At 34.5% G+C, this 12,655-nt stretch overlaps 1 protein-coding gene across 2 annotated transcripts; it reads right to left on the reverse strand.

The window, feature by feature from the left end:
- Positions 1-437: 437 nt before the first annotated feature.
- On the reverse strand, positions 438-5,401 carry LOC122055952 (zinc finger protein VAR3, chloroplastic-like). 2 transcript variants are annotated; one of them, XM_042617656.1, is made up of 6 exons: positions 4,878-5,401; positions 2,128-2,245; positions 1,676-2,022; positions 1,459-1,590; positions 1,298-1,396; positions 438-1,064 (listed from the first exon to the last, which is right to left on the reverse strand). In XM_042617656.1, the coding sequence occupies exons 1-6, from the start codon at positions 5,273-5,275 to the stop codon at positions 647-649; spliced, it is 1,512 nt and encodes a 503-aa protein (XP_042473590.1). In that variant the 5' UTR covers positions 5,276-5,401; the 3' UTR covers positions 438-646. The 2 variants fall into 2 exon arrangements, with proteins under 2 accessions (XP_042473590.1, XP_042473591.1); XM_042617657.1 differs by having other exon boundaries at positions 886-1,064; positions 1,298-1,371.
- Between the last annotated feature and the right edge of the window lie 7,254 nt (positions 5,402-12,655).

Consider the following 12,655-nt stretch of genomic DNA (forward strand, 5'->3'; position numbering starts at 1 on the left):
GTGTAAACGATCAATGATGTCTACATTTTCCTAAGCTGCTGCAAATAAGCAAAATCAACTCAAGGGCTGTATAGATAGTGCTGAGTACATGCAAATATATCACAACTAGTTAGGTTCGACTAAATAATTATAACTGCAAAAAGAAATCACGAGTCGCTTCTTGCAAACAAGTTTTATTGGAGAAGCACCAATTCCTTGACAGATGTATATCTCTTCAAAAAATATAATTTTATGAATTGTGCTAGAAAACTAGCATATCAATGGAAGAATGATAGTTGATTATTCCAGTCTCTTTGGCATGATTCTCTTAAACACAAGGCCATCTGAAAGAGAATGCATCGTTTTTCCCTCACCAATTTGCTTGTTGTAAACAAGAAACAAAGTAATTTCTCTGAATAAGAAAATGAACCTCGTTCTTAATAAGATAATGAACCGCATAAACAAGTGACATTTATCTTCTTGAAGCGAGAAAAGAAACTTTCGGTAACCTTTTAATATGGTGATACATGGAAATAAATTAGAGTAAAAAAGAGCAGTATGTTAAAAAAAAAAAATGGACATCAATGTTATTGAACATCATCAAGAAACCTTGGTGGATCAGAAGGCAGGCTTCCAACTGCCAAATCACTCTGCCATGTCATTCTCATTAGGAATGTCTCGCAGATGCTACCAAACTGTCAGTTTCATATATAGGTTCACCAATGGGCTCTTGATGCCTTGTTTTAAACATTTTTTCCTTCCACCTCTGCCTTGCAGTAGGATATTGTGAAACTTCACTGCTACCTCCAATTATTGGGAAATTATCAAAGCTTTCCCGTAAATCAAACTTACTGCTATTGCTATCATCAATTCCAGCCTCAACAAAACTTGGAAAACCGAGTTCAGAATCTTGTGTCACAGACTTGTTTCCAGTGATGACACTATCTCTAACAAATGTGAAACCACAACTCTTCCCATCTGTTTGACCATCATGTTGGGATGTAGCAAAATCATTCATTGCTTTTGGTCGCTTCCAGCGGCATTTTAAACAAAAGGCATTCTTTCGGAAATTAATGTAATTACAGCTGTCAATAAAATATGAAAATGAATTACACCAAACATAAACTCAGAATTTAGGTTGCAATAATTGGAACTACTATTAATATCATTTCAGGAGGTTCAAAAGGAAATTGACAGTTAAAGTTGCGACCAGCAATCATCTGATTCTAAAGACAAGAAAGGTTGTCAAAGTCACAACTTATTAATGCAAAAAGGGAACATCAGAATCAAGGTTTATAAAATTGGGGGGAAAACATACGAGACACATTCCCATTCTCCAGGATTGAGCTGCCGATTGCATGGCTTCTCATGGCATTGCAAACACTTTGTATTCTTGGCAAAGTTCAAGAAATTACACCTGCAAACCAGATTAGAAAACAGAAAGAAAAAATTGAATCAAGAAGGATAGGGGGCGCCTACTTTTCACATATCCAATCACCTTTCTTCAGAGGAAGATGATTTTCATCCTCTTGCAACCTCTTAAATCTCTCTTGGGACTCCCCATTGCAATGCAAACATTTCATGTTCTTGGCAAAGTTCAGAAAATTGCATCTACCAAAAGAAAAAAGTGACATTTACTACAATTTGCACCAACTAGACATATCTCCGATGATTTAAATTATGTCAGAAAAGATACATTGGACAGATCCAATCTCCTTGCTTCATAGGAACAGAAATCTGGCCTTTAAAAAGTAGAGGAGTGCTTGATTTTTCCTGCCTGGCTAAATGCCTCTTAGATGCTAACATTAGGCTGTTTGAGTTAGCATCCTTCGAACCAAATTCCACCATCTCATTCAATAGTTTCTTGACAGATTCATGAACAGTTTTGTTTAAGCATGCTGGATTCTCTACTGATCCAGTTATAATATCCAGTCCATAGGTCAACAGAATGCGCATCAGATCAACAGTTCTCCCAACTTCCTCTTCACGTGCCTTAACATATGCCCTGTCACAATTTCCTCGTAGACTGCATGAGCTGCAAACCTATTGTTCATAAAACATATCATATAATTGCGCAAATTCAGAATTGCTTAAAACTCATATACCATGAATTTAGCATGTATTCTGATATATGTTATCAGAACTTACATCTCCTTCCTGGATACCCACATGAGCCCTCATGCGCTTTCCTGAGTTGACTACTTTTCTGTCAAGGCTGGGACATCCACATTGCCCAATTATATAAATGTCTCTCCTAGACAAATATCTGCATTAAAACCAAGTCCCAGTAAATAGAAATATAACTACTTTTTTTCTGCTTGATGGAAGTGAAATTTCAAGATTCAATATTCAGCAAAAGCCATAAGAAATTACATAGTCTTCTAACATGTGAGAAATCAATTTAGACAACTCTTACGAAACAAAATTATCAACTGAATCCATGAGCTATTAGCATGGAGACTCTGCATAAGGTAGAATCCAAGCTCATATGCAAACAAACAAAAAAAAGACTACTTTCTGTTATCTTATCAGCAAAGCTATGAGAAAGACAACTTATTTTGAACTTTTCAAACTTATAAGACATTAATTGTTTTCACCTATATGATTCCCTTTCCATGTAAGCTCTGCTCTTTAGACATATTTAAGGATTTTTTTTATTTTGTTTCAGCTAAAGTACTCACCTCAATACTGCTTTATACTTCAAGCATAGCATCATTTTTCCTCCCTCCAAACTTAGCATCAGTTACTGAGAGACCTTGTTTTTTATCCTTTTACCATGTTCGATCATGTATATGAGAATTGAACTTTCAAAGTTGAAGTATTCAATGATTCTCATTTAGATTATCCACAGCAACAAATTATGCTAGTAGTTCAACTGCAGTTGTCCTATCTCATTTAAATTTAGCATGAACAATACCCTACTGTTGAATATGTATGAGCACACACCTACGAAGATACACTGAGTTACTACTTTAGCTTCTCACCTCATGTCTACTAAGCATTTGTAAATTAAATGCATAAGGATTTCAGTTAAAACTTTATTGTATGTCATTGACCATGTAAGTGTTTTCTTTCCAGTTTTTACCATTTCCTTTTACAAGATTTCAGTTATATCTAGTTGTTTGCATCCATACTCTTTCTTTTGTCCGTTTAACATTTCCTTGGGTAAGGTTTCAGCTGAAACTCTGCTCTATATCGTTGATCACCTAAGCACTCTTATTGTCTGACCACTTCATTCTAGTTCATTTGCACATGACATGGTGGTTTTCCTTTAGCAATTTATTAAGACAAAATTTTTGTAACATTACTGCACAACAAGTTTTGTATAGGTCTTGAAATGCCTTTTTGGCGTGGTTTATGGTTTGAGGAGCATAGGATTAAATATTCTTTTCCTGAGGTGTATAACAGTTGTTCTGATCAATTCACCTGCTTGCATGAAATTGGCATTTCTTATTCAAAACTTGTTGCAATCTCTTCCTTATCCAAGATGCATTATACCGCCAACATCATACCAATTGGAGACTGCTCATTTAGAGCAAGTATTAAATGGGTTTAGTTAGCTAATATTTGATAGTGACCAGGGTGAGGTATTACTCAAAAACGAAGGTGACCAACTCACTGTCATTCCTATTTGTAAGAAAGTTCATATTGTTCTTCTCTACAGTTGTATTCTTGTAGAACAGCAAACAAGATAGATGGTGCGAGGAGCTTCTACGAGCCATCAAATTACAAAATGGTGGTTTAACACCTTTGTACAGGATGGTATCTGGAGAGCATGGGATGCTAAAATCTTCTAAGCACAATGGTTCAATATCAAAACGTCACTGCTTGCTTGGATTTCTTCTTTGAAGATTTTGATTTTCAAGTGTCAATGAAGTGTTGTGGCTTTTACTTTAAGCTGCTGAAAAGACTTTTAGCAGTTGTGACAGAGGATCAAACAGGATATATTGGTATATAACATCACTTATTAGCTTTGTTTGTAGTCTTGTTCCTAATCCTAAGCTTTTAACTGTTTGTTTTTCTTTATTTACTGTCTACTTTAGGAGCACTGTAACTGGTCTCTAGTTTAAACTACTTATGTATTCCTATCCTAATCTATTAGGGTGAACTTTCACTTGACCCAATTAGATATTTTTCAGAAAAAAAAATCCATATACTAATATTTAACAACTCTATTTTTATCCTATTATTTGAATTATGAAATTCATCATCATGTTTGACCTTGTCCCCAGAGCTATGGTGCTGCGGTAGGATATCCAAGTTGTCACTCAGGCACCCGCGGTTCGATCCCCAACTATGGCATATTTGCAGAAATTTTTCCTCCAAATGGAGTGTGCAACCAAAGGATGCTGGGCTGCCTAGCCCGCCGCGCGCTTACCGATTTACCTTGATGGCCGGTGGAAAATTCCGTGAGGCTAATTGAGATTATCATTTTATATTAACTTTCAACCTTTTCGGTTGACGAAAACTCTTTAAAGTAATCTTATCATTTCTAATCACCAGTATCTTTTCTTGTTGGCTTGTATAATCTCAAACACTTTGCCTAGCTTAAAAGATCTTTTATTTTGAAGAATCAAAGTCAAGTGAAAGTCTCATTCTCACTGCAAGCATTCTGGCAATAATTCACTCTCTAGGATGTCCATTGATCAAATAATCCCAGATTATGCAGCAAAATATGCTGAGATAAAGCAAACTCAAATCTTTCAGGTTCTTATTTTTCAGGTTAACATGCAGCTTGCTCGCCACAGCACATAAAGTTGAACAAACCCAGCTCATTTTCTACGTTCTTGCCTGATCTAATAGATTACTCCTTATCTCAAGATACATCAGAAGACACAATCAATATTAAACAAAAAATATATATCTGTATATATTCAGGTGAATGCAACAAAACTTGCCTGACGATATCAAGTCGGTCTCTTGCGAAATTGAGGCATGCAGTCCTGATACTGTTAGAATCTTTAGAGGCGCTGAAAGAGCAAGAAGACCCATGAAGCACCTGCACGTTAGAGCGGTCCAAATAGCCCTTTCTGAAGAGGAGCTCCATGAAGTGCACCCATTCCGGCCACGGGTGAGATACCTCCACCTCTGTGACAACGTCGCTCCTCGGGCGATGTACGGAATGCTCCTGCGGTTCATTAGGCAGTGGCGAAGACCGGTGATCAATGGATTGCAACTCTTGGCGGACAAAACCGAGGCGGGGATCGGAGGGGAGGGGCTCCGAGTGGAGGAAGCGAGCAAGGCAGCGGAACGAGGAGATGGATGGGATGTGGAGTGGCAACCGACGCCGATGCATCTGCGGCGTCGATATCTCGCCAAAGTCTCTCTTCGCCCCCCGGCTCTTACTTCTTCGAGCGCCCCCCAATAGGCAGCGGTGGGTTAGGCGTGAGGTGTAATGGATTTGCTAGGGGAGGAGAAAAGGAAGGGCAAAAGTAAGATGGTGATGTGTGCATTTATTTCTACATTTTCTTAGAAATTTCAACATTTTTTTTTACTGAAATAATATTGTTTTAGATAAAGAAAGATATTTTAAATAGTTAAAAATTAAAATTTATATAGGAAGAACATTTTTTTTTAAAAAAAACACTCTTTATTACTATTATAATGCCCCACTTTATAAATAAAATATCAAAATAATATCGACCTAGTTTTTTCTATTTACAATATCTATATGTACTCCACTTTGAAATTATTTTAATTAAAATTATATCACCTTAATTGGTTTGTTAAAGATGTAATCTATTTTAAAATTATTATGACCAAAACAGGTTTAATCTTAAAATTATTTTGATAAAATAGTTCCGCCTTAAAATTATTTAGATCAAGTTTTAATTAAAATGGCTTTAAGATAATTCCATCTTGAAATTATTTTTATTTAATTTTATTTAAAACAATACTTGGACTATGGCATGATATTAGACCATCCACACCAGTTTTCCTATCCAAAATGTATAATTTAAGGTAAAAAAATTACTTTATTAAATTTAGGTATCCATTTTTCAATACATCATATATCAGCTTCCCTATTTCTTCTCTCTCCTCTATAATGTTTAGGGAATGAAATACATTCCCTAAATTTAGAAAAGTACTGTTCATAAATGCATAATTTAGGGAATCGACAGGGTAGCTGGTGTAAAGATTTTTTAGTTACCCTATCCAAAATTTAAGGTAAAATTTTTGAATAAACACTCATATTAAATAAGAATATAACAAACACGCATATCAAATGAGAAAAAGAAAGATTAAAAAAGACTTGATTAGTAATAATAAAATAAGATAAAATTTATTTAAATATAAATAATTATATATTAGGAGATAGAGCTCATTAGTGTAAAAGAATTTATATAACTGATCTCACTTAATGGGATAAGGTTTAATTGTCATTATTGTATATAAAAATTACTTTTGAGCTAAACTTTGTTTTAAGTTATCAAATAGCTTTATCAAAAACGAATTGGTTTCAATTTTAACTTTTAAGTATTAGTTTACAATAAAAGAAAGAGTTATTGAAAGGAAATACTTGAATTATTTTGGATCATTATTTTGTTTTATTTAAATCTACTTAATAATTTAATTATTACTTTAAATGACAATATTATTAGATGTTCAAAACATTCAAGAGTATTTCATGTATTGAAATTTAAATTTTTGTAATTTTTTTTAAATTCATCACTTATTATAAATTATTAAGCTGGAATGTATTGTTCATTTATGATTTGGATGTTCTAAAAGTTCATTTTTAAATATCCTGTTTTTTAGCACTCAGGCATGGTGCAGGCAGACTATCTAAGTATCCACAATTTGAATTTTAACTATAACAATCATATGATAATATATTTTTCTTCATAAAAAATATGGGATGTAAGCTATAGGCAATGAGTCGTTCGCACTTCCGGATTACCTGGTGAGCAAATTAAAGGGAAGATTATCTAATTGAGCTCAAGGCTCAAATACCTAGATTATATAAAAAAAACTCATTTTTAATCTTGAATTTTAAATTTAAATAGGGCATGATCATCTGGTACTAATATTTTCTAATATAGATCTTAATTTTTTTAAAAAAAAATTATCTAAAAAAATTATATGATAAAAGATTACTCATTAGAAAATTTATCTCATGTTTTACTCTTGCTAATATAATGTTAACAAGTTGACAATAACATGATTTAGAATTCTTAAATCCATTATATTTCTCTTTTGTAAATAACTGTTAGAGATGGATAAATCTCTTATTATAATAAACTTTTAGAGGTGGAGATAAGTTTTAATGGATTATATTGTTGATGCAATTGTTTCTCTAACGTGACTTTCGATTTTGATATTTAAGCAAAAGGTTTAGACTGTCTTGTGTTTTCATGTTGTTTGAGTGTATAAGACTGCAAGAATGCACATAGAACTTGGAGAGTTTGCTAGTTTGGTGTGACCAGGGTGACATGCTCTGTAGCTTGGAAGTGCATGGAGATTGGAGAAGAATGATACAAGACATCAAAAGGATTACAAAACAAGAAGCATTAAAGTAGCATTGGTGCAACTCTAGAGTGTTGACCTAGCGTGGTCAAGTTAGCAACTTGATGGCTCGAGATCCATATGTAGAATCGAAAGCACTAGAATGGGGTGAATCATGCTTGTGATTTTTTCATAATTTCGCAAAATAGTCGGAGTAAATGCAGCAAAATAAAGATAATAGCAAAAAAAAACAAACTCTAACACTTTTCTTTTACTTAGTTTGGAGCCTGTGATAACTCCTATTCAAGGCTCGCGATCGACGATCACTTTCGTTGGACAATCCACTAATAGTTTGAATAAAATTACAAGATTTATGTACAAGAACTACAAAGAAAATTTGACAAGTGAATCGGTAGAACTTGATCGTAGGTTGTCGAAGCAGCGTTTGAGCGTCGTCAAGAGATTTTCAAAGCACCATGCAAGAATGAAAGTCAAAGAAGAAGTTCTCTCTGAGGTGCTGGTCGAACCCTCCTTTTATAGTCCTATTCGGGTGCCTAGGCTGGTCCCGAGCGCCCCCACAAGGATGATGTGGCGTGCTCTGGTCGAAATTCTATTCCGTGAACTTTATTCATCTACGAGCGCCTGGATTGTGACGTGTGTCGGCTAATTAGTGAGCACCACCTCATTTGCTCTCGAGTGCTTGGGTTCAACCCAGTCCAAGCGCTTGGACTATGTCCAGGCACCTGGAGCTCCTTCTTCAGCCAATTTCCAATTTCAATATCCTGCACCACAGAGTTAGAAAAAATAGACATAATATAATTTGGGCAGTCTTGTGACTGTTTGATCCTTACTTTGAGCTTCGCTAAAACTTTAGGTCAGATCGATGTCTACTGTTCCCTCTACGGAGAACTCATCCTCACATACTCCTCTTAGGAGAGTTTACCTTTTGTCAAATCGGTCACTTAAACCGTTTGAATTTTTGCTCAACATCCGAAACTTAAAGACTTTCTGCTGGACGTCCAAACCCTGACCCGTCTAATCTTCCACCTAGTGTCCGTGACCACCAAAACTTTCATCAATTGTCCTCAACCCGTAGGATTTTCTGCCTGATGTATCTTCATCCTGCTAAGACTTCTGGCAGTCCCTCAGACCATGACTTTTTTGCCTAATCATAACTAGGACTTTCCACATGTCTAGTATCCACTAGGATTTCTTTATCTAGCCTCAACTAGGATTTTCACCTTGCTTAAGATCACTTAGAAATTTCCTGCACACTTAGTTAAATTTATTAGAACAACAACAAATCTTAACTTTGAATCCTTTGTCATTATTAAAACTTAAGTTCGATTATCTGGTGGTTCTTGCACCAACATTGTATAAATTAGAGAAGATTGCATAAGACAAACCAAGGACTGCAGAATGAGGAGCATTGAGATAGTGAGGAAAATAGTTATTGGAGGTAGATTGCATAGGGCTTTAGAGCTCAAGTGCATCCAAGGGATGAATAACCGACAATAGATGGTCAAGGGATGAAGTCAAAATGTAATGGTAAGGCTCCAATTAGCTAGGTGTTGAGTGACATATATCTATGGGGATAAAGGTAAAGTTTAATATAAGTGGACTTGATCTTAGAATTGGTCATAGTCGATTGATATGGATTCCAATATGCTAGATGATTGGTCAATTGAGGTAGATAACTAGGTTAAGGGGCTAGCAAATAGAATGGTTAAGTGACTAATGGAATTATTATCAATGTAAAAAGCAAAAAAGGGTTGTTGCTGCACTCTAATAGTACAAATCATGAGGACTAGGGGTGTAAACAAACCGAATCAAGCCGAATATGTAGAAAAATTTAAGGCTCGAATTAGGTATATTCAAGTTCGAGTTCGATTCGAAGCTCGAATAATTCAAAATGTTTGGTTCGAATTCGGTTCGAATTTGGTTCGAATTAAGGCTCACGTTCGAGTTCGGCTTGAAATATTCGAACATGTTCGCGAACTATTCGAATTATTGGTCGAAAATATATTCGAAAGGCTCAAAATTTATTTATTTAATATATATTTAACTTATATTAATAAATATTAAGGCTCGTGAGCAGCTCGCGAGTGGCTCGAACAATATAATTTGGGCTCGAGTTCGGCTCGAAAAAAAGTTCGAACATGTTCGAGTTCGGCTCGAATTCGATAAATTCGAATACGAATCGAATATTTTTCGAGCTGGCTCGAAAAGCTCGCAAGCCGACTCGATTCGTTTGCAGCCCTAATGAGGACTAATCAACTAATGACAACATATTAGTCAAATGTTAAGCGACAAGCAAACTTACAATAAGGATTCAAAGGCTATTAAAGAGGAATAGTGGAGGTTTCTAAGGTAGGTGAAATAGCGTTAATTAACATATTAGAGCATTGTATTCTCTTTTGTGCTCTCCTCTATTGTAATTTTTGTAATATTAAACTTGTAAGAGATTTCTCCACCTTTGATATTTGATCGAGAAGGAGAAAGAAGTACTATATTCCAAGAGTGATCTATCGACAAATAATAGAACAGAGTAGAAGTCTAAGGTCTGTTGAACCATGTTAAACAAACGTGTTAACAATTGATAAGTATGAATGTTTGTTGATATTTATTCTACGCAATCCTTGTTATGACCTTGATATTGAGAGCAAGAGCAGATAAAATATGATTTATAGGTAATGATCACTATTCACCTCCTCTAGCTTGGTCATCTAATATCCAAGATATACAATCTACTTGGTCCTCTTGGTACTCTCGGTTCACTTGAAAGCCTTCAAATGTTCTTGATTCTCCTTTTCTAACCTTTATTCTTCTTCAATTTCACTTACTGTTTTGTTATTCTATTGTCGATCAATCAACTAGATCCAAGCTAGGGCTGAGTTCTTGGTTGATTCAATTCATCAGTTGGTTGTCTAGTCAAACTACAAATAAAAATATTTTATTCATGAGCCACAAATCTTGAATCGACTCATCTCAATAATCGATTAGGAACACTAATCAGTCGACTAGAGCCCCAACTATAGTTATCCTAATGATCAAGTCTTTGCTTAAGTTGAAACCTACCTCTCCAAAGAATATATGTCTCTCAACTCTCACAACTCACACAAAAGCTTATCTTCTATAACCATTACTAAGGTCATCTCCCACTAGGTTACATGTCCCCTAGATGCACCAAGCTTTTGGCTCACTCCGCGTGTCATCTTTCATGTGTCATCTGCATAGTTCACCTTCTTCCTGTTATGACCCATGCGACCGACAAGAGGAGGGGTGAATTACATGTAAATTAAAAATGGATCTTTCTCAATCTTTCAAACAAGATTAGTAGCACCATTAACTTAAAGTAATTTAACAACTACTAAAATAAAGAGACACAGAGAGTTACTTGATTACAACCTAGGTGGTTGTTAATCGAAGATAAAAGAAAGTACTAAAGATCTCCTTCGGTGAAGGTGGAGAAGCCTCTTACACTCATTAAATGCTCAGAAAGTTACTAGGAAATGAATACATGAGTTGTTGAATATTTTCTAGCTACAGGAGTCTTTTTATAGCCCCTAGAAAATTGTATCCGAGGTTGGAAGGCGCCTTTAATAAGCTTCAAGGCGCCTCCAGCGTGGCAAGTTTTATCCGTGCGAAGATAAACTTTATCTTCGCTAACAGTTAGTATTTGCTCAGTCGAAGGCGCCTTCCATAAAAGCGCGAAGGTGCCTTCCATAAAAGCACAAAGGCGCCTTCAAGAGATTGAAGGTGCCTTCCACCAAAAAGGCATGAGGGCGCCTCCAACAGCTCCACAGTACTTCGTTTGCTTATCTTCTGCTCTGATCGCCTGGGTGATTTTGTCCGTCCGAAATTAGGCTCATTCGGACCCATCTTCCGGTATTCTCCTTAAGCAAGCTTCCGCTCCGGCTTCTCGTCCCTCAGAAACATCGCCCGCTTCCTTCTCGTTTGCCAGTGTACTCTTACACAGTACCTCATCCCTCGGACGCACCTAACTCGTCGACTCCCTCCAGTGTCGTCCTTCTCGCTATCTGCGTCTTTCGTTTGAATTCCTGTGCTCATAAGTTCTTACACACTTAGACACAAGACATCAAATACACACAGGATCTAACTTAACTCGATTGACCACATCAAAACTACCTCGGGATACTAACAATCACCCCATTTTTGATGTGCATTAACCTGAGTTAGAGTTAGGAAAAAGTCATAAAAAATAAAGTTGGGGAAAGTAAATATAATCTTCCCCTAGCCTTAAGCTCTCAACTCTCATTCTCTCCCTTTGATCACATCAAAAAATAAAGTTGGAAAAAGCAAAGTTAGATAAAGACTTTGAAACTTTTCTAAGGGTAAGGAAACATATTTCAATTTTTATAAAAAAAAACTAAAATTTCACGATTTAATAACCACATTTGTAAAAAAAATGAGTTTAAATTTTAAAAATTTGTCTTAAAGTTCAACAGAAAAACTTACAAGTATTTTAGTACAAACAAATTAAAATTTTAAAGAAAAAATAAAATTTTAAAAAATAAAGTTTCAAGATTTTTTAGATTTAAAAATAAAGTTTTTTAAATAATCCATTGAAAATTTATTATTTATCAAAAATTTATAAAAATATATTTTCGAACATAAATTCAATGATTCTTTTAGTAGAAAAAATTTGGATAAGAATTTCTTACAAAAAAATTATACGAAAAAAATATTTTGACCAGTTATAATTCTTTTGAGAAATAAATATTTTTTAAATAGTTTTATTAGTCCAAAAATCAGGTTGATTTTTCTATGTATTCAAAACATAACTGTAATTTTAAAACTTAGATTTTTCAAAATACTTATCTGAAGAATTTTAAGTTTTAAATTATGATTTTTAATAAAAAAATATTTTATTTGAAGAAAAATTCTGAAAAATTTAATACTAAGAGATTTTTTATTCTGGTAACAAAAAAAAATCAGAAATAATTATTAACAGTAATCATACAAACTTGGTTTTGCAAATTAATATTTCTAAACATGCATAATCCTTTATTTATTCTAAAAAAGATTTTGGAACCCAATATAAATTTTTACCTACATGGTTAATAAGAAATTTCTTTGGAACATATTTTTGTGATATTTTTCTAATTTATCCCTTATGATATTTAAGATATCAATTTAGACTTCTATAATTTTTTCAGGTATTTTGATTAAGACGTGCAGAATTTCTAGATTTTTTAATTTGGTCCTT

Source organism: Zingiber officinale, chromosome 3B (genome assembly GCF_018446385.1).
Source record: "Zingiber officinale cultivar Zhangliang chromosome 3B, Zo_v1.1, whole genome shotgun sequence".
In the NCBI taxonomy this organism is placed as follows: Eukaryota; Viridiplantae; Streptophyta; class Magnoliopsida; order Zingiberales; family Zingiberaceae; genus Zingiber; species Zingiber officinale.

Coding starts and splice junctions, on each gene's coding strand:
- LOC122055952 (XM_042617656.1), bottom strand. CDS start 5,275: ATGCATCGGCGTCGGTTGCCACTCCACATCCCATCCATCTCCTCGTTC. Junction 1,591..1,675: donor GGAGATTGGATCTGTCCAAT/GTATCTTTTCTG, acceptor TTCTTTTGGTAG/ATGCAATTTTCTGAACTTTG. Junction 1,065..1,297: donor GGAGAATGGGAATGTGTCTC/GTATGTTTTCCC, acceptor TTTTATTGACAG/CTGTAATTACATTAATTTCC.